Source organism: Taudactylus pleione, unplaced genomic scaffold (assembly GCF_031769625.1).
Source record: "Taudactylus pleione unplaced genomic scaffold, aTauple2 ptg000835l, whole genome shotgun sequence".
Taxonomy (NCBI): domain Eukaryota; kingdom Metazoa; phylum Chordata; class Amphibia; order Anura; family Myobatrachidae; genus Taudactylus; species Taudactylus pleione.
Window position 1 is genome coordinate 767,120 of NW_028285237.1, and position 21,070 is coordinate 788,189.

General features: G+C 39.3%; 1 protein-coding gene across 1 annotated transcript in view; it reads left to right on the plus strand.

Moving 5' to 3' along the window:
* The window catches only part of CCDC18 (coiled-coil domain containing 18), an 80,734-nt gene that overhangs the window by 648 nt on the left and 59,016 nt on the right, over nt 1–21,070 (plus strand). Inside the window, exons 2-7 of the mRNA XM_088458474.1 lie at nt 2,606–2,764; nt 3,879–4,035; nt 5,742–5,897; nt 19,047–19,138; nt 19,318–19,437; nt 19,786–19,882. Coding sequence (XP_088314600.1) covers nt 2,606–2,764; nt 3,879–4,035; nt 5,742–5,897; nt 19,047–19,138; nt 19,318–19,437; nt 19,786–19,882 — 781 coding nt within the window. The remainder of the gene's footprint in view (nt 1–2,605; nt 2,765–3,878; nt 4,036–5,741; nt 5,898–19,046; nt 19,139–19,317; nt 19,438–19,785; nt 19,883–21,070) is intronic.

Below are 21,070 nucleotides of genomic sequence, written 5' to 3' on the forward strand. Positions count from 1 at the left end.
GCGTAAATTCATCCCAGACGCCCAGAGGCAAGTTATAATTTGGTGCCCCCCACATCCCCGTCACAGCCACTGACACTGTAATGTAGCAATTTGCATGCTGATAGGCTATAGATAGACAAAGGCAGCAGCTGATGGTCTGACATGGAGCTCTCCAATAGTGTATGGTGGCTTCTCAGGTGCCGAAAAAGGGTGCCATGTATTGGGCGGCCGTGACGGTACACTCCGGGCACATAGTTACAGCCCTAAGTGGGGTGAATGTACTGTGGGCAATGGAGGAGGTGCCCCTTCAGAGCTGGTGCCTGGCGGCAGGTGCCTCCATTGTCTCCCATAGTTCTGCCCCTGCTTATGCAGCAGAAACTGCTCCATGTTTTGTGTATGAAGAGCAACAAACACAAGTTTTCTTAATCACAATCAATGTGACCAGATTGTTTGCAAACAGCCAATCACAAGCTGTTCGCAAGTACCGATGACCGTCACCATCACCATTACCCTGACCACCTGTAAATAACACTGCTTTCCCAGGTGCATATGTCTTTTTTTTTTTTTTTTTTTTTTAAGCCTGCATCTTCACAATTGTTTGTACACACCTTTATGCTGGGTGCACATTGCACGATGTGTGTACCCAGCACAATGCAATGAATGACATATCGTGCGGTCGTTTGACACTGCAAGATATGTCATTCACCAGCCGCATCCACAACCAACCAGAACACCCAAAAAGCAGACAGTGGACCTCATTCAGACCCGGTCGCAAGCGCTGAGCGCTCGCAACCGGGTCGATATTATGGTCCTGCGAACACGCAGCGGCCGCACTGCGCTTGCGCAAGCCCCGGAGCGAGAGAGAAACTCTTGCTCCGGAGCTCACTACAAAAGGGCCGGCTGTCGATGTTGATCGACAGCTCGGCCTGTTTTCTAGGCGGGAGGGGGGGGTTTGGCTACACAAACGGAGGTGTTCCTCATGGAACGCTTGCCGTTTTGTGGGCGGCCGCACTGACATCAGCAGTGATGTCAGTGGGGAGTTTCCTGCTCGATCAGAGCAGGAAGCTCCCTGGGGCTTGCGGTTGTCGAGACCCAACCTCAGGGTCTCGTCGCATGCCTCGATGGTCGCGATTGTCTTGACCATCGCGACCATTACCCTGGTCGGTCGCTAAGCTGTGGGTGGTAACCCACAGCTTAGCTTACGACCAGGATGCCGCACTAAAAAAAAAAGAAGCGCTCGCCCTCATTAGGAGAGAGTAATCGCTTCTAGCGACTGCCTCTGAATGAGGGCCAGTGTGCCTAAGGGCGTTTTACACAGTAACTCTGCTTATTACACCTGATGGAGGGGTTGAGGTTCTAAGCCCCAAAACGTGCTACTCTAGTTTATCCACAGCTACATTATCGGATAATTGTCTTTACCTATGCTATAGTGGCTGACTGTTTTTCTGGAATTGTGTGATACATGATAAAATGCAGGCAATAAAAAATTGAATATTTAAATATTTGCCTGTAGTTTGTATGCAGGTAACAGAATCTGTGGTTACAGCTATACAATTCATGACTGTGAGCTACTAGTTGGTGCTCGTCTGAGGCAAACATGATGTCTCTTTCATATACCTATAAAAAGTACAGTATAATTTTGAAATAACTAAGATTATTATTTACATGTAAATTAGTTTCCCATTATATGAAAGTTGATTTTCGTTTTTACCTCCCAGATATATCTGATAAATGAAAACATTAAATCTTTACGTGAACTCTTCATTTATTTCTTTATTACCAGTTATTTATATAGCGCACCCATATTCTGCAGCGCTGTACAGAGAAATCTGGCCATTCACATCAGTCCCTGCTCCAGTGGAGGTTACAATATATATTGCCTACCACACGCTCACACACATACATACTAGGGTTAATTTTTTGAGGGGGCCAATAAACCTACCAGTATGTTTTGTTGGAGTGTGGGAGAAAACCAGAGTACCCGGAGGAAATCCATGCAAACACAGGGAGAATATACAAACTCCACACCGGGCGGAAGGAAGCAAATCCACGACCTCAGTGCTGTGAGGCAGTAATGCTATACTCTACTGATGTGTTCATAGGATGGCTGACCAGGTCTAAAGCTGGGTACACAATGGAGCGATGATGGCCCAAAAAAAGTAGTTTCCGGCTGAATCGAATCAACATATTGGCCTTTTCGCTCACTGTGCACGCCCAATCTTCGTGATCCGGCTGCTGTTGGCGATATGTTCTGGTCAGCCTTGTTGCACGGTCAGCCAGATGATATCACATGCGTTGCCATGCAAGGTAATGAAGGACGGAATGAGGGATTGTTCTGTCCTTCATTACATCATTCTGATGTATACTGCGTATGCGATATGTTGACCGCCATATCGTCCGGGTACACATCGTCTAGTGTGTACCCAGCTTAAACCATATATTATTCAATTGTAAGATGTTGCTTCAGGTACTCCAGAAGAGAAGGTTTGATGGTGTGTTTATTAATATCTACTTATCTTGCGTTGGCATCTTCTGTTGCGGTTTACAATTGGGATTGCTACATTAATTAGAAGTGATGCTAATGTATTGTCTAGGTAATATGATAACAGTATTTAATTGTCTGCAGTTTGTTATTCTCATGCATTATTTTATTTAGAGAGATCTCTGATGAAATGGAATCAAATACACTAAAACACCAAAGCAAATGGTCATTAGCAAACAGTGATGCATCAATACTAATACAGACTGAGAATAACTTACAGAGCTTGAAAGGTCATCTGTCTAGGTATGTATTTAATCTCAATTAAAGAAATTGTTCTCTTGGCAGCAGAATACAATCTGTGCTTTAGCTTGGCACTACTATTGGTAATGTGTTGTTCATTACGCCTTTCCTGACAGGCAAAATATTACAGTGATAGGTCTGATATGTGCTTTCTTACACTCTGTAGAGAGGTTTTTTTATATAGAGATGTGTTTTATATGAGGATCAGTAGGCTTTTGTGTTATGGAGAAAATATAGTGCTGTATTTGTGGGATCAGTATGAAAGACCGCCGGACCTATGTCCGACGGTTCAAATCCCGACAGCGGAAGACTGTCAGTCCTGAAAATCCCGAAAGCAAGTATTTTAACTATTGCTAACCCTCTCCTCCCCCCTAAGCCTCCTTTAAGGGTGCCTAACCCTAACCTCCCTGTAAGTGCCTAAACCCAACACCCCCCCTTCCCTGCACCCTAAACCTAAGACTCCCGGGGGGGTGCCTAACCCTAACCTCCCCCCGGGGGTGCCTAACGCTAACATCCCCTACCCTTAACCTTCCTGGGGGGGGGGGGGGCGTGCCTGACCCTAAGTTCCCCCGGGGGCCCTGAAACCTAACCCGACAGGCTCCCGGCGTAGGTCTAATGACAGGCGTCGGGATTTGACGGTCGGGAAGCCAGCAGTCGGCATTTCAACCGTCGGCTTCCCAACTGCGTACCATATTTGTTTACGTAGTTATGTTACAGAGTAAGAGGCCTAAACTTATGACTTTACATAGAACCTTTTATATATGATTTACAGTACTTTATGCTTTATTATTATATCATACATTTTCATAGCCTTTTAAAATGCTAGCAACAGTACTGAGATTTATTACTCATGAGTGAAAGTAATATAAAGTTTTGTTGAAATATTTGAACAACTGTAATTATGTGTAATATATAAATTTAGCATTCATTATAGTTAACAGGCATCCCATTTAAATAGCTACTTAAAATAGTATTGTTATAGTTACCGTGTACAGCTTTGTACTGTTATTGAGTCTTCAAGAGTTTTTGGTGGTACCCTATTATGGAATTTTATGCTAATAATTTATTTTTCATTGAGCTTCTCTTTGTTTTCCATACTACCTTTTAATTGTGCCAGTGACAGCGGGAGCGAGCACTCCCTCAGCAGAGCTCCCCTAGGTCTGACCTTAGAAGATCTTGAGCAGCCTAGTTACTGTGAGCCCAGGGAGAGTGTACCTAAACAGAGGAACATGTCTCTAAATGGAGCCGATTCCCTGCGGAGCGCTCGAGATAAGGTGTGTAGTTCCCTCATGTCATTCAATTCACATCTTGTTGTATTGCACCTGCCTCCAACTAAAATATATATTTTCTTGGATATTGTCATCACTAAGGTTTACTTATGAGGTGAGCTATAACCACACTTGCAGTGCGCTGTCTGATGTGTGGTATGTCTAACTAGTGCATGTAAAGGATTATAAACACCTCCTCTTGCATGGGTTCAGCAGAGGTTCAATCCCAGTACCACTAATCATGCAATATTTTAAAGAGTGCATTACACAGATGTAGAAGGCGCTTTCTCTATAGAAACATGTAAGTCAGGGCTTGACAAATTTTTCTAAAATCTAGGAGCCAGGATGAAATTGTAGGAGCCAGACCACCGGTCCCCCCCAAAAAAATGACAGGAGTGAGTAAGGAGCACAGCTCTGAGTGTTATGCAACCTTTATACTCACTATACTAGTCCACAAATGATCGCAGTTGAATGGATATAGTAACATGGAGGCTCCCTTACTGCTCTGCACAGCTCCCCTGCTCCACCCTCCAGTAATAACGGACCACACTTTACATAAAACAATGGTGCCAGAAAGTACAACAAAACACCCTCCCCTCATGGTCACATCACTTTCCCTCTGAAGCCGCTTCGCAGTCCCTGGCCACGCATAGACCCTATTACTGGAGAGCTCTATACAGCCAGAGATAGGAGACAGTAGACAGCCAGGACGTACAGGAGGATCAGCGTAGACTGGGACAGACAACAGGGATCAGAGCAGGCCAGCATGGACACAGGCACAGCAGTCTCCGCAGGCGACACTCAGCACATGCACTCCTGTGCATGATATGAACACCACAATACTATAACTCTGCCAGAGCTGATGAGGATCTGCTTTTTCCCTCACTGCAAAATCTGGCAGCCATGGCGACCTGGCCCCTGGGATTTGTCGAGCCCTGATGTAAGTCATATAAATCATCTCTAACAAAGTGGACATTTGGAATTTAGCAATTTCTCACTTTAATGTAATTCAAGGAATAGCATTAGTAAAAAATATATATTATACATTATTATAAATCTGACCCATACTTGCCTACTCTCCTGAGCTTCAGCATTGTAAAGCGGGTGGCAGGACCTTGATAACGCACCGAAGGGGACTGCCAGAATGTCGGGAAGTATAATCTTCATAAAACATAAATAGGTCGACTCAGTTAGATGTGAGAGGGCTGAGTTGCTGTTGTAATGCCATGGCAACACCACCAACGGCACAACAATTCACAGATCTCGCCCTGGACTCGTGGATTTTTGTACGCAGCCCTACAGGAGGTACTGTAAGTGCATCATATAGCCCAAAGACAGTGCTTGTCCTCACTTTTACTAATCTGTATATATCTTGCAAAATGGAAGTATGAGGTATTAGTTCATACTTTTTTGATGAAAACATTTACGCTTGCAGCTATGTCACACATCCTCAGTAACCTGTCCTAGGCTAACATTATGCATAAAATAACAATGAATCTGTTACAGCTAAAATCAGATGCCCTCACCACTGTGATGGAGGTTGTCATGCAGCAGGCAGGCTGGCTTGTTAGTCGCAACTATCTTTTTGTTTTATATTCAGATAAGACCTGCACATTGGCATGCAACTGGTATCTTGTATACTATGGGATTTAGCGAGCCCGGGATTATTTATTTTCTGTGTGTATTTTATGTTTTAACCCTTTATGTTGCAGGCTGGGTCTCTAAGAAACACTGAACAAGAAAATAACAAGATGGTAGAGAGAAAAAATTCTCTTCGGGAGCAAAATGTGTCTTTGGCCTCACAAAACTGCTCTCTTTTGAAGAAAATAGAATCTGTGCAACTGGAACTTGCAAAATCCAAATCAAAGGTATCTCCCAAAATGATTTTTGATGCAATCTTATTAAATTATAATAAGCTAGGTTATAAAATAATACTAGTGAGCACAAAAACCATGTTTTAGGATCCTGTCAAAATACTGAATGTTATTGCAAAATACACACTTTCTAGAATGCTATAGAGAAATCTGATTGCTATTGGCAACACCACTACTTTTCATGTTTCGAAACTAGCAAATTTACCCTGAGGTCTCAATTTATACCCACAATGCCCATAGATCCATCACAAAGTCCTATTTTAATTCTTACCTTTTTTATTCTTTTTTTGTTTATTTCCTCCCTTTCTTGCAGTCTTAGGATACATAGTGCCATTGGCAGTACTCTGCAAATGAGAGAGAGAGAGATGTAAAAACAATTATAAAAAGCAAGCTTTTTTGTTTCATTAAATACAAATAAAACAAAAAAATCTTTAAAAAAAAGCCGATATTGCTGTAATTTGAGGCCACTAAAGTATTTTTTGAAAAAGCTATTTTTTTTATCCTAGTTTAAATATACACTTTAGTTAAATTTGGAGTACATAAAAAAAAAAACCTTGAGAAAGTTGATTTTGGGGTAAATTGAGGCCACTTTTTTTTTTTTTCATCCAAAAAAATGACATGGAATTATTGAACCAATTGAAAACTTCCAATTGCCTACCTGCCTTGGGGGTGTTCAAAGGGTCCAACATTTTTACCTTGAAATATGGATTTTTCCTAACTTTGCACCTGCTCCTCACATGCGGGAAAAAAAAGGGTAATTTCATATTGAAATTACCACTGGCGAAATTCTCGCGCCCAATTGAATAGCAAAAACCTTGCGCTTGTGGGAAAAACCCAACGTAAGATTTTTTTAAAGATTCACAGCCAATTGAATCTGCCCCTAGCAGTGGTATAGAACAATTGCCCCTGCATTTGGGTAGGAAGACAATTTTATTGATATTCTTCACAAAGCATCCTCTACAAAATACTTATATGGTGTCGATATGAGTTACAGATTTTTAAAGATTTGATGGTTGTATACAGATGGTCATAAAATATGATTCTTTTGAAACATGACATTATACTTTTGTAAAATTACCTAAAATGTTAATGTTGGTTTTGTTGAAAAGCATCAGTCATTCAAATGTAAGATTTTAGTTCAGGCTATTTTTATTATTTATTTCTTATATATCAACATTTTGACTTGGAACAAAATAATCCCACACTCTGTTAGTCCCATGCTGTCCAAAATACCAGATGTCTGGTAACATAAATGCCCCATATAAATATGTTTTCACAATACATTGCCACCTATTATTCCCACCAGGTATAATATCTCATGCATACAAATGTGTTGTATTAATTTGATTATATTTTACTTTTTAAATGTCTTTGCTATAATACCAGTTTTTGTGTTGTGAGCTAGTGTTACAAAGTGGTAGCAATGTATACACAATAACATAGCACAGAAGGTTAAATGGGGCCTGCCCCTAGCTTACTATATAGAGGTATGGTGAGCACTGTATATGTAAGATCAAGGGGGCAATAACAAAGCAGTAGCTGTGGATGGTGGAAATGGTCTGTCTTTGATATATATGGTGTAACATAGTGATTAATGAAGAACGAGGACCCTTTGATCGGCCAAGAGGGACCCATACTTAGGAGCTTGATGGTATTTTGTGTAAAAAAAAAAAAAAAAAAAGGGAAATATTCACATTCTGAAGATAGACAGAAATATGAGAAGGTGCACATAGTGCATTGAGCGCGATGGGTACGGGATGCTGGCGCTCGGGATCCTGGCGGTCAGAATCCCGGTGCCGGCATCCCGACCAGGTTACAATCTTGACGCCTAGAGGTAAGTAAGCCTAACCTAACCCCTTAGTCTCCATCCCCACAGCCTAAGCCTAACCCTTCCTACCCGCAGCCTAAGCCTAACCCTTCCTACCCGCAGCCTAACCCTAACCCCCCAGTACTTGCCTTTGGGATCCCGACGGCTGGGATGCCAGCGCTGGTATACTGATAAGTGTCGAGATTCCAGTGTTTGCATTCTGAACGCCGAAATCCCAGTCATTGGGATTCTGACACTATACGATGAGTGTACCTAGTGATGGCATGATGCGTTGGAAGTTGGAACGATATATTGTGCCAGTGTACACACTACACGATCCGGTGTACGACTGCACAGATGGAACGATGTGATGAGCGACCAGCGTGCATGTGTGAACTGACGTACACGATGATCTGGACGATATAACGCTCCGATCCGTGTTGGAAAGCTATATGGTGAGATGGATTGCATAGCGTGTACCCAGCTTATAGTATAACCCATATAATCTCATTGTAGGAAAACTGTCCAATATTTAATGTCTTTATTCAAAGTGATGGTTGGACTGGCCAGTGTCCACAGCTGTAGTAACTCTGTCCCTGAATTAGAAAAATGAAGCCAGGGCATATTAGTAATAACACCAGATATAAAGTCAGGTGCATAAATATTGGGACACTGACAGAATTCTCATATTTTGGCCTTTATTCACCACCATAGGTTAATTGTAAAATGGATAAAGTACCTGGCGCTTAATGAGTGGATGTCACAGCCTATAATTCACAGCTGATAGGGTTAGTTAATCCCAATAGTCAAAAAAAACATGAAATAGAAGAAGCAGCTGGAAAAATCAAGTTGTGTAAACAATGTAACAGGTTCGTTAGTTTTATATAATATTTATTGTCAAAAATGTATCAAAACATATATTATGCCTCTATTAGTACATGTTTTAAAATAAACATTAAAAACACAAATTGTTGCAGAGTATACAGTCTTGCGGCTCACTTAGAGTCTGTGTGGTTTCTGGTGTATTTAAAAACAGGTTCAAATGGTATATAGATATACTTGCCAGCCAATCGGAAAATTGAAGAAGTATACTTCTAGGAAAAGGATTTGAATAGCACTGACAGCCAGAATCCTTAGGAGCAAAATGAGTATTAATCCCGATGTCACTGAAGGCTCAAACCTAATTGAAGGGAGCCTGGATCTCCGTGAATCTCCTGAACCAGCAGAATTTGTCCTGATTGGGGACACTGAAATCCTCGTCCGGCAGCCACCCCCGTTGATAGCAGGGGGGGATACGTGGATGTGCCGTAGTTTGTAAATGTCCTCTGTTAGAGCAGCGGGGTTCACAGTGTCACTAGTAGGGCTCAACCTTATTTCGGGAGCCTGGATCTCCGTGTAGTTTCCGCAGGAATGACGGGTCTCTGTGAGGTTAAAGATGAATTCACCCAGCAGAGATCCCGAATTAGAGGAGTAATAAACCGCTGGTAAGAATGTCCAAATGCAGGAGAAAAAATCACATGGGCTAGTCAGCAGATGGTGTAACCGGCTTTTCAGTGAAGCGGCAGGTAGAAATAAACCTGTAGGTTTAATCAAGGGGTAATACCCTGAAAGCATCCATGCTTAAAAGTGGCTGTAAATGGCAATGTGTCCTTTAGTAGATCTCTGCAGCAATCAGGAAATCTTGGCAGGGGAATCACCTACGCGTTTCAACGCTGTTCTGGCGTCTTTGTCAAGGTGTGAGTATTGCCTGCCTCAAGCTCTATTTATCCTCCAGGATAACCAGTTTGGCATAATTAATTAATTAATTAACATAATTGAAAGCATGTGTTGGTAGTATTTTAACCAGAAAAACTAACGAACCTCGTTATTTATAGATCCTAAGTATCTATTTATACATATTTGTTTCTCTTTATGAAGGAGTTTAAATTACAATTAGAGTTGAGAATTTAAAAGGTTAGAATAGACTTAAAGAAATCCTATAATGTCATATATTCATTGATAGAGAGAGTGTTATTGAATTAACCCCTTTTGGGTATGTATTGCCATATATTTAAATGTTAATTTCAAAAGAGGTAAATATCTAATTGTTTAATGGTAAATAAATAAGAATAACTACATCAAACAATGATCTTTAATAATATGGCTTTCAAAAACTGAGGTTATTGCTTATACTAATTGTACTACAATAGCACTCTCTACAATCATCCAATAATTACAGACTCTCTCATATTATAATGAGTACATCACAATAATATATGCTCTACATACAAATGGATGATTAACTACATTTAAGATATCTCTATTATATAAACATATATGATAACCTTATGTTATTATCAATTAGCTAATGTGTGTGCATACATAATGCATGTGCATACATATAAACAGTCATGCAGATTTATTGTTTTATTATATTATTTTATATTATTATAGTATCTTGCATATTTGATGTAATCACAAATAGACCGTTGGTGTAAAATAATCATAGAACCATATATATGAGTAATTTATATTAATAATACCATATCCAACAATCTAAGTGAAACGATTGTTATCAAGAGACAGAAAGGGAGAGAGTTCACATTAACAATATTGACCAATTTAAATTGGTAAATAGAATACAAGTAGTAATTAAAACACAGAGTTCAATTCCACTTGTTCATTTAAGCCGTCTGGATATAGACTGTTCATCTGAAATATCCAGAACAGCTCTTGACGGCATAATGACCTAAAGCGATCTCCTTTTCTAGTTGTTGGAGGAATGTATTCAAGACCCACAAGCTTAAGGGAACTGTCTTTACTATCATGCAAAGTTGCAAAGTGTCTGGAGACACTATGCAGCATATTACTTTTCAGGATATTTCTCCTGTGTTCTAAAAAACGTTCTTTTAGGCTTCTGATGGTACGTCCTATATATCTAATATTTTCACAGCTACATAGTAACATATATATAACGAATTTAGTATCGCAATTAATGAAATATTTCAACGTTATAATTCTCTCTTTGTACGCTGTGTTAATTTCTTTTGTATTATGTAGAATGTATTTACAAGTTATACATCTAGTTTTTCCACATCTGAAACACCCCTTAGATTTTTCGATTAGCCAAGTTCCTATATTACTCGTTTCTTGATTTTTAATGGGTTTTAGACAGCTCGGAGCAAGGATATTTTTAAGTGATTTGTTTTTTCTGTAAATTATCAATGGTTTATTGGGCAAGATATCTTTTAAAATTTTGTCATGTTTTAGGATAGAATAGTTTTTTTCTATTGCACATTTAATTTGAAAGGATGATTTATTATAGGTGGAAACAAATGCTAAATTATTATTGAATTTATTTTGTGATGTTGAACTTTCTTTATTTATTTGTTTTGCTGTTGGTTTGGGTTGTAAAAGATGTTCTCTATCCATGTGTTCTACCTCCATTAGGGCTTTTTTTAAAAGATGATCTGGATAACCTCTTTCTAAGAAGTCATTACAGAGTGATTGAGCTTGTATTTGAAAGGATTTAGGATCCGAACAGTTGCGTCTTATGCGCATCAACTGTCCTTTAGGTATATTTGTCTTCCACGGTAAATAGTGGGAACTTTTGAAGTGAAGATAATTGTTACAGTAATTGGTCGTGACAATTTTATTATCAAGAATCGTTAGGGTGAGATCTAGAAAGTGTATCTGGTTCCTATCATAAGTGTATGTGAAAGACAGATTGTGCGAATTACAATTGAGGGACGTGACAAAGGTTTGTGCACTAAAGTGATCCCCATCCCAAATAATAAAAAGATCATCAATATAACGGCCATAGAGGACCAGAGACCCCCCGAGCCCCCCGTCCCACACACGGGAGGACTCAAAGTCCCCCATGTATAGGTTGGCGAAGCTCGGAGCGAATCTGGTCCCCCTTTCCGTCCCAATCACCTGTAAGTAAATAGTGTCAGTAAATAAAAAATAATTGAGTCAAAATAAACCGGATGCTTTGAAGAATAAATTCTCGATGTTGATCGGTTAAGGACTCATCCTCAGAAAGATATTTTTGAACCGCGTTGATCCCCAACTTATGGGGGATATGTGTATATAGCGCTTTCACATCAAGCGTGAGAAAGGCATATGTTTCTTTCCACTCCACTTCTCGTATCCAATTGAGAAAGTGGGTTGTGTCTTTGAGATGAGACCTTAACTGAGCAACATGGGGTTGAAGGAAAAAATCTACATAATATGAAAGATTGGAGGTGAGGGAATGAATTCCTGAAATAATGGGTCTCCCGGGAGGGGAGGTGAGGTTTTTGTGTATTTTGGGTAAATAATAAAAAATGGGAGTGACTGGGAAGGGAACTGACAGGAACCTGTGAACATCCTTCGAGATGACACCCGTAGATAGTGCTGAATCTATAAAGTGAGAATATTCTGCTGTGTACTCAATAGAGGGATCTTTATCCAAAACATGATCAAATATTTTGTCTTGTAGTTGACGGAGGGCTTCTTTAATATAACCTTGTCTATTTAAAACCACAATTCCTCCTCCCTTATCTGCTTCTTTTATTACCAAAGTTTGATCTTTGGTTAATTCATGAAGTGCTATTCTTTCCCATTTGGTCAAATTAGAGTTGGTACTTTTATTGTTAGAACATATAGTTTTAAAATTTTCCAAGGTGGATTTATAGAAACATTCAATATTCGCACTTTTATTCCTTATGGGGAAAAATTCAGACTTCGTTTTAAAATTATGATCTTTCTCTCTGATATCAAATATCTTAGTTTCACTCAAAGTATCGTGGTTATCATTTGCCAGATCCTCTAGGATAGATAAAGCAAGTTCGTCTCCACTGTCCAGAGTGATAGCTAGTTTATTAACCCCACTCGCTACATCCTTTTTGTTTGCAAAGTAACGTTGTCGACATAAGTTCCGAATGTATCTATTTAAATCTACGTATAATTCAAAAATATTTGGTTCAGATGAAGGTGAGAACTTTAAACCTTTTTTAAGGAGTTGTAATTGGTTTTCAGTTAGTTTCTTATCCGACAGATTATATATACATTTTTTATTGTTCGTACTTTTGTTTTCAGTATTCTCTATACTATTCAACGATATATTTTGGTTCTTTCTAGTTCTACCTCCTCTCTTTCCGCGGAGCGGGATATTCTTCGTTTTTTTTGAGTCATCAAAGGGTTGAATCTGTTTTGTAGGGGAGGGTCTCTGGGGACCAAGAGTCTCCTCTTCCTAAAAAATCATCTCTATTCTCAGTATTTGAGTTTATCCTTTTGTGACTCTTAGGAATAGCACCTGGATTTAACCTATTTGCATTTGATGTTTGAACTATTTTCACTTTGGGTCTATTAGTGGTCCAGCTATCAGTTCTCGATAATTTATAGCTGTCACTAGGCACTCTCTCTCTCGCTGTTCTATCATGATTAGGTTTTCGCTTGGTGACCATAGATTTATAAATAGATTCTGATTTAGATTTTTTATTATAAGATCTCACTTCGCCATATTCATAATCAGCTAGATCTCTTTTGAATTTTTTCTTTTTTTGTTCAATTAATATTTTCTCAAATTCCATTATTTTTTGACTGATTATTTCATCTTTTGATTTAAATAATGGGTTTTCAGTAAATTTTTCTAAACATTGTTTTTGCAACTCAATCTCTCTTTCTGTATCTTGTACCTTTCTAGTTCTAAACTTGATGATAATCTGCATAAGATTTATAGAGCAAGCATCTAGTGTATTGTTCCATTCATTAAACAATTCTACATCATTTTCAAAAATGCATGTTTTTACCAATCTTAGACCCCTAGGTACCATTTTCTTTTCCACATACTTTTGTAAATTAATGGCATCTAACCAATGTTTCAGTTCTAATTTCATCAGGTCTTCTAGTTTATGTAAATCTTTAAACCAATCTGTCTCTTGTCTAGTAGTATTATAATCATTAGATTTTTCATTTTCCCAATTATTTAATAACGATTCCCTTCTTAGGGACCTGTCATTGTAAAAACCACTCATTTTAGCAGCCATTGGTATGACTATAGGGTAACTGTAAAATGGATAAAGTACCTGGCGCTTAATGAGTGGATGTCACAGCTGATAGGGTTAGTTAATCCCAATAGTCAAAAAAACATGAAATAGAAGAAGCAGCTGGAAAAATCAGGTTGTGTAAACAATGTAACAGGATCGTTAGTTTTATATAATATTTATTGTCAAAATGTATCAAAACATATATTATGCCTCTATTAGTACATGTTTTAAAATAAACATTAAAAACACAAATTGTTGCAGAGTATACAGTCTTGCGGCTCACTTAGAGTCTGTGTGGTTTCTGGTGTATTTAAAAACAGGTTCAAATGGTATATAGATATACTTGCCAGCCAATCGGAAAATTGAAGAAGTATACTTCTAGGAAAAGGATTTGAATAGCACTGACAGCCAGAATCCTTAGGAGCAAAATGAGTATTAATCCCGATGTCACTGAAGGCTCAAACCTAATTGAAGGGAGCCTGGATCTCTGTGAATCTCCTGAACCAGCAGAATTTGTCCTGATTGGGGACACTGAAATCCTCATCCGGCAGCCACCCCCGTTGATAGCAGGGGGGGATACGTGGATGTGCCGTAGTTTGTAAATGTCCTCTGTTAGAGCAGCGGGGTTCACGGTGTCACTAGTAGGGCTCAACCTTGAGCTGTTCTGGATATTTCAGATGAACAGTCTATATCCAGACGGCTTAAATGAACAAGTGGAATTGAACTCTGTGTTTTAATTACTACTTGTATTCTATTTACCAATTTAAATTGGTCAATATTGTTAATGTGAACTCTCTCCCTTTCTGTCTCTTGATAACAATCGTTTCACTTAGATTGTTGGATATGGTATTATTAATATAAATTACTCGTATATATTGTTCTATGATTATTTTACACCAACGGTCTATTTGTGATTACATCAAATATGCAAGATACTATAATAATATAAAATAATATAATAAAACAATAAATCTGCATGACTGTTTATATGTATGCACATGCATTATGTATGCACACACATTAGCTAATTGATAATAACATAAGGTTATCATATATGTTTATATAATAGAGATATCTTAAATGTAGTTAATCATCCATTTGTATGTAGAGCATATATTATTGTGATGTACTCATTATAATATGAGAGAGTCTGTAATTATTGGATGATTGAAGAGAGTGCTATTGTAGTACAATTAGTATAAGCAATAACCTCAGTTTTTGAAAGCCATATTATTAAAGATCATTGTTTGATGTAGTTATTCTTATTTATTTACCATTAAACAATTAGATATTTACCTCTTTTGAAATTAACATTTAAATATATGGCAATACATACCCAAAAGGGGTTAATTCAATAACACTCTATCAATGAATATATGACATTATAGGATTTCTTTAAGTCTATTCTAACCTTTTAAATTCTCAACTCTAATTGTAATTTAAACTCCTTCATAAAGAGAAACAAATATGTATAGATAGATACTTAGGATCTATAAATAACGAGGTTCGTTAGTTTTTCTGGTTAAAATACTACCAACACATGCTTTCAATTATGTTAATTAATTAATTATGCCAAACTGGTTATCCTGGAGGATAAATAGAGCTTGAGGCAGGCAATACTCACACCTTGACAAAGACGCCAGAACAGCGTTGAAACGCGTAGGTGATTCCCCTGCCAAGATTTCCTGATTGCTGCAGAGATCTACTAAAGGACACATTGCCATTTACAGCCACTTTTAAGCATGGATGCTTTCAGGGTATTACCCCTTGATTAAACCTACAGGTTTATTTCTACCTGCCGCTTCACTGAAAAGCCGGTTACACCATCTGCTGACTAGCCCATGTGATTTTTTTCTCCTGCATTTGAACATTCTTACCAGCGGTTTATTACTCCTCTACTTCGGGATCTCTGCTGGGTGAATTCATCTTTAACCTCACAGAGACCCATCATTCCTGCGGAAACTACACGGAGATCCAGGCTCCCGAAATAAGGTTGAGCCCTACTAGTGACACCGTGAACCCCGCTGCTCTAACAGAGGACATTTACAAACTACGGCACATATCCCCCCCTGCTATCAACGGGGGTGGCTGCCGGACGAGGATTTCAGTGTCCCCAATCAGGACAAATTCTGCTGGTTCAGGAGATTCACGGAGATCCAGGCTCCCTTCAATTAGGTTTGAGCCTTCAGTGACATCGGGATTAATACTCATTTTGCTCCTAAGGATTCTGGCTGTCAGTGCTATTCAAATCCTTTTCCTAGAAGTATACTTCTTCAATTTTCCGATTGGCTGGCAAGTATATCTATATACCATTTGAACCTGTTTTTAAATACACCAGAAACCACACGGACTCTTAAGTGAGCCGCAAGACTGTATACTCTGCAACAATTTGTGTTTTTAATGTTTATTTTAAAACATGTACTAATAGAGGCATAATATATGTTTTGATACATTTTGACAATAAATATTATATAAAACTAACGAACCTGTTACATTGTTTACACAACCTGATTTTTCCAGCTGCTTCTTCTATTTCATGTTTATTCACCACCACAATGGCTTTGAAATGAAACAAACAAGATGTGCTTTAACTGCAGACTTTCAGATTTAATTTGAGGGTAATTACATCCAAATCAGGTGAACGGTGTAGGAATTACAACGGTTTCTATATGTGCCTCCCACTTTTTAAGGGGCAAAAAGTAATGGGACAAACTAAATGATCCTAAATCTAACTTTCACTTTTTAATACTTTGTTGCAAATCCTTTGCAGGCAATTACAGCCTGAAGTCTGGAACGCATAGACATCACCAGACGCTGGGTTTCATCCCTGGTGATGCTGTGCCAGGCCTCTACTGCAAATGTCTTCAGTTCCTGCTTGTTCTTGGGGCATTTTCCCTTCAGTTTTGTCTTCATCAAGTGAAATGCATGCTCAATCGGATTCAGGTCAGGGGATTGACTTGGCCATTGCATAACATTCCACTTTTTAGCCTTAAAAAACTCTTTGGTTGCTTTTGCAGTATGCTTCGGGTCATTGTCCATCTGCACTGTGAAGCGCCGTCCAATGAGTTCTGAAGCATTTGACTGAATATGAGCATATAATATTGCCCAAAACACTTCAGAATTCATTCTGCTGCTTTTGTCAGCAGTCACATCATCAATAAATACAAGGGAACCAGTTCCATTGGCAGCCGTACATGCCCATGCCATGACACTACCACCACCATGCTTCACTGATGAGGTGGTATGTTTTGGATCATGAGCAGTTCCTTTCCTTCTCCATACTCTTCTCTTCCCATCACTCTGGTACAAGTTGATCTTTGTCTCATCTGTCCATAGGATGTTGTTCCAGAACTGTAATGGCTTTTTTAGATGTTTGTCAAACTCTAATCTGGTCTTCCTGTTTTTGAGGCTCACCAATGGTTTACATCTTGTGGTGAACCCTCTATATTCACTTTGACACATATACACCTACCTCCTGGAGAGTGTTCTTGATTTGGCCAACTGTTGTGAAGGGGTTTTTCTTCACCAGGGAAATAATTCTTCTGTCATCCACCACAGTTGTTTTCCGTGGTCTTCCGGGTCTTTTGGTGTTGCTGAGCTCTCCGATGCGTTCTTTCTTTTTAAGAATGTTCCAAACAGTTGATTTGGCCACACCTAATGTTTTTGCTCTCTCTCTAATGGGTTTGTTTTGCTTTTTCAGCCTAATGATGGCTCGCTTCACAGCTCTTTGGATGTAATATTGAGAGTCGACAGCAACTGATTCCAATTACAAATGTCACACCTAGAATCAACTTCAGACCTTTTACCTGCTTAATTGATAATGAAATAACGAGGGAATAGCCCACACCTGTCCATGAAATAGCTTTTGAGTTGATCGTCCCATTACTTTTGGCCCCTTAAAAAGTGGGAGGCACATATAGAAACTGTTGTAATTCCTACACCGTTCACCCGATTTGGATGTAATTACCCTCAAATTAAATCTGAAAGTCTGCAGTTAAAGCACATCTTGTTTGTTTCATTTCAAAGCCATTGTGGTGGTGAATAGAGGCCAAAATATGAGAATTCTGTCAATGTCCCAATATTTATGCACCTGACTGTATATTGGCTGCGCTCTAATTTTAAAATCCTTCTTTTGCAGAAACTTTGTTTCAACAAATTGTAATAGTAATGATTGTAAATGTAATAATAATGTACATATTATCCAAAGGAAAAATAAGCTATATAACATCAGTGGCGGATCTAGACGTTCATTTTAACGGGGGCAATTTAAGAATTAATACTGACTCCTCCCCTCTATTCATTATTCCCCCCACTTACAGTTCAGCGCCTACTATTTTCAAAAATATTTTTTACAAAATAAAACAAACAGAATATTCATGAACAAGAAATATATTCTATTCTTGTTAATAATATTCTGCACCAGAGACAGCTCCCAGTAATAACCTGCTATAGACCCCCCAATAATATTCTCCAGACCCCCTCCCTCCATAATATAATATGCTCCAGACCCCCTTGTAATAATATGCTCCACACCAGGGCCGAAACTAGGATATCTGTCACCCGGTGCAAGGTAGCAATTTTGTGCCCCCTCCCTTACCGTACCTGGAGTTTGTCCTTGCTCCTACATAAGGCAGTGCACTAGTCAAACGTCCCTGGTATATTGACTTACATTATTCCACACACAATAATGCCCATTACACCTTATGCCACACACTGTAATGCCTATTACCAAAGTGCCACTTACATATTTGCCAGACACTATTTTATGCCCCACAGTAAGACTTCTAATTGCTTTAAAATTATCTGCTCGTTGTCAGGGGTTTTATGCTCATTGCCAGGGGTTTTCACGGGAGAAGATGCAGCTTTCAGCATCTTCTCCCAGCACTTCAGCTGGCCTAACAGACACTAGAGGTCCAGTAAGGACCTCTAGCATCTGTCTCCTTTTTTGCTGCGGCCATTTTTGGATGGCCGTTTTCTGACTCTCCAGCCTCCAAGCCACCGTGAGTCATCCCTTTTTCACCCCCTGCATTCCGGCACCCGGTGCACATGCACCTCTAGCCCCCCCCTAGTTGCGGCCCTGTCCACACACACCAGCACACCCCCCCACACTAATAATATGCTCCAGACCCCATCCATGCCCCCATGACATAATGATATTATAATATGCTCCACACACACCAGTAAGAAGTTTCTGCAATTACAGTGCAGCCAATATGTTTTGTGTGTATTGTGAAGGTTGTTGAATGAGGGGAAGTGGCAGAATTAGGAATCACTTTGGGTATGTATTTGATAAAGATAATAGGTACTCAACTACTCCTCTTTCAGGTCCGTTTTTACGAGTCTGCTCTTGGACCTGAGATTCAGGGACAGATTGGGAGCTTGAAAGCAAAATCTGCAGCTCAGGAGAAAGCGCTAAGGTAACATGGTTGTGTTTGTATACGGTGGTACAAATATTTTGATGTATGGTACCTATTTTTTTTTTTTTTTATTATTATTATTATTGCTTTGATAATGCAATCATGTGTACACTTATACAACCTCTGTTCTATGGACTTAGACAGTAAGAACACAGATGTTCTCCTTTATTGTTTGTTAGGATTGCTGAAGACAAACTGCTGGAAAATCGCTGTATAATGGCTGAAAAAGAACAAAAGTGCAGAGATGAATTGAAAAGAATGAAACTAGAGCTATATGAATGTAATAAGCTATGTAAAAGGTGAGGCATAGACCCTAAACTTGTATTACTTTCATTGTTCTATTGCTTTCTTTTAGTAACTAGAAAATACTTTTAGGGGGAGCTGTATTAAGCCTTGGAGAGTGATACAGTGGGAAAGTTGCCCAAGGCAACCAATCTGCTTCTAACTGTCATTTTAACTAGCAGTGTCTTTGAAATGACAATTAGGAGCTGATTGCTTGGTACTTCTCTCTCCACTTTATCTCTCTCTAAGGCTTGATACATCTCCCCGTCTACAATTAGAGATCTATTAACTGTTTCAACATTTAAAATTTTGAGTGTGTTGTTTAATATGAGTTCAGTGTTAACAAATGTAATTCTTCTTATAAGAGCGGAAAGACAGAGAAACGAAGCGCTGCTTAATGCTGAGGAGCTGACTCGAGCATTCCAACAGTACAAAAACAATGTTGCTGATAAATTAGAAAAGGTAAGATATAGCGAGTTGCATCGTGGTTGTATATAACTTGGGAACAAAGATTTGTTTATTTGCTGTTTTAAGTGTCATTTTTATTTTCAGTCTTTGCATCACTTTTTTTTTCTGAGTCCCTTGGAAACTAGTGTCTTGGAGGGTTTATTTTATTTTTTTAAGTAATTTAACGTAACGAAGGTAGTCTTTCCCACATGGGTTTAAATTAGGGGTGTGCACCGGCCACTTTTCGTGTTTTGTGTTTTGGTTTTGGATCTGGATCTTTCTTCGTGTTTTGGATCTGGATTGGTTTTGCCAAAACCACCCTTCCGTGTTTTGGGTTCTGGGTTTTGTGTTTTGGATCTGTATTTTTTTGAAAAAAAGCATAAAAACAGCTAAAATCACAGAATTTGTAGGTTTTTCTGCTCCTATGCTATTATTAACCTCAATAACCTTAATTTCCACTCATTTCCAGTCTATTCTGAACACCTCACACCTCACAATAGTGTTTTTATGTCCAAAAGGTTGCACCGAGGTAGCTGGATGACTATGCTAAGCGACACGAGTGGGCGGCACAAACACGTGACCCATCTAGGAGTGACACTGCAGTGGCAGACAGGATGGCAGTTAGAAAAACTAGGCCCCAAACTGTACATAATGCAAAGAAAAAAAGAGGTGCAAGATGGAATTGTCCTTGGGCCCTCCCACCCACCCTTATGTTGTATAAACAGGACATGCACACTTTAACAAATCAATCATTTCAGCGCCAGGGTCTGCCACACAACTGTGGCTGAAATGATTGGTTCGTTTGGGCCCCCACAAAACAAGCTGGCAATTAATGTGTCCCTGCACAAACTGGCTCTACGGAGGCAAGATGTCATCCTCATCCTCCTCATCCACCGATTCCTCACCCTCTTCAGTGTGTACATCCTCATCCTCACAAAGTATTAACTCGTCCCCACTTGAATCCACCACCACAGGTCCCTCTGTACGTTCTGGAGGCTGGTCTCCCTGGAAGAGCTGATAATTCATTTTGATGAACATCATCTTCTCCACATTCTGTGGAAGCAACCTCCTACGCCTTTCGCTGACAAGGTTCCCGGCTGCACTAAACACTCTTTCGGAGTACACACTGGAGGGGGGGCAACTCAGGTAAAATAGAGCCAGTTTGTACAGGGGCCTCCAAATTGCCTCTTTTTCCTGCCAGTA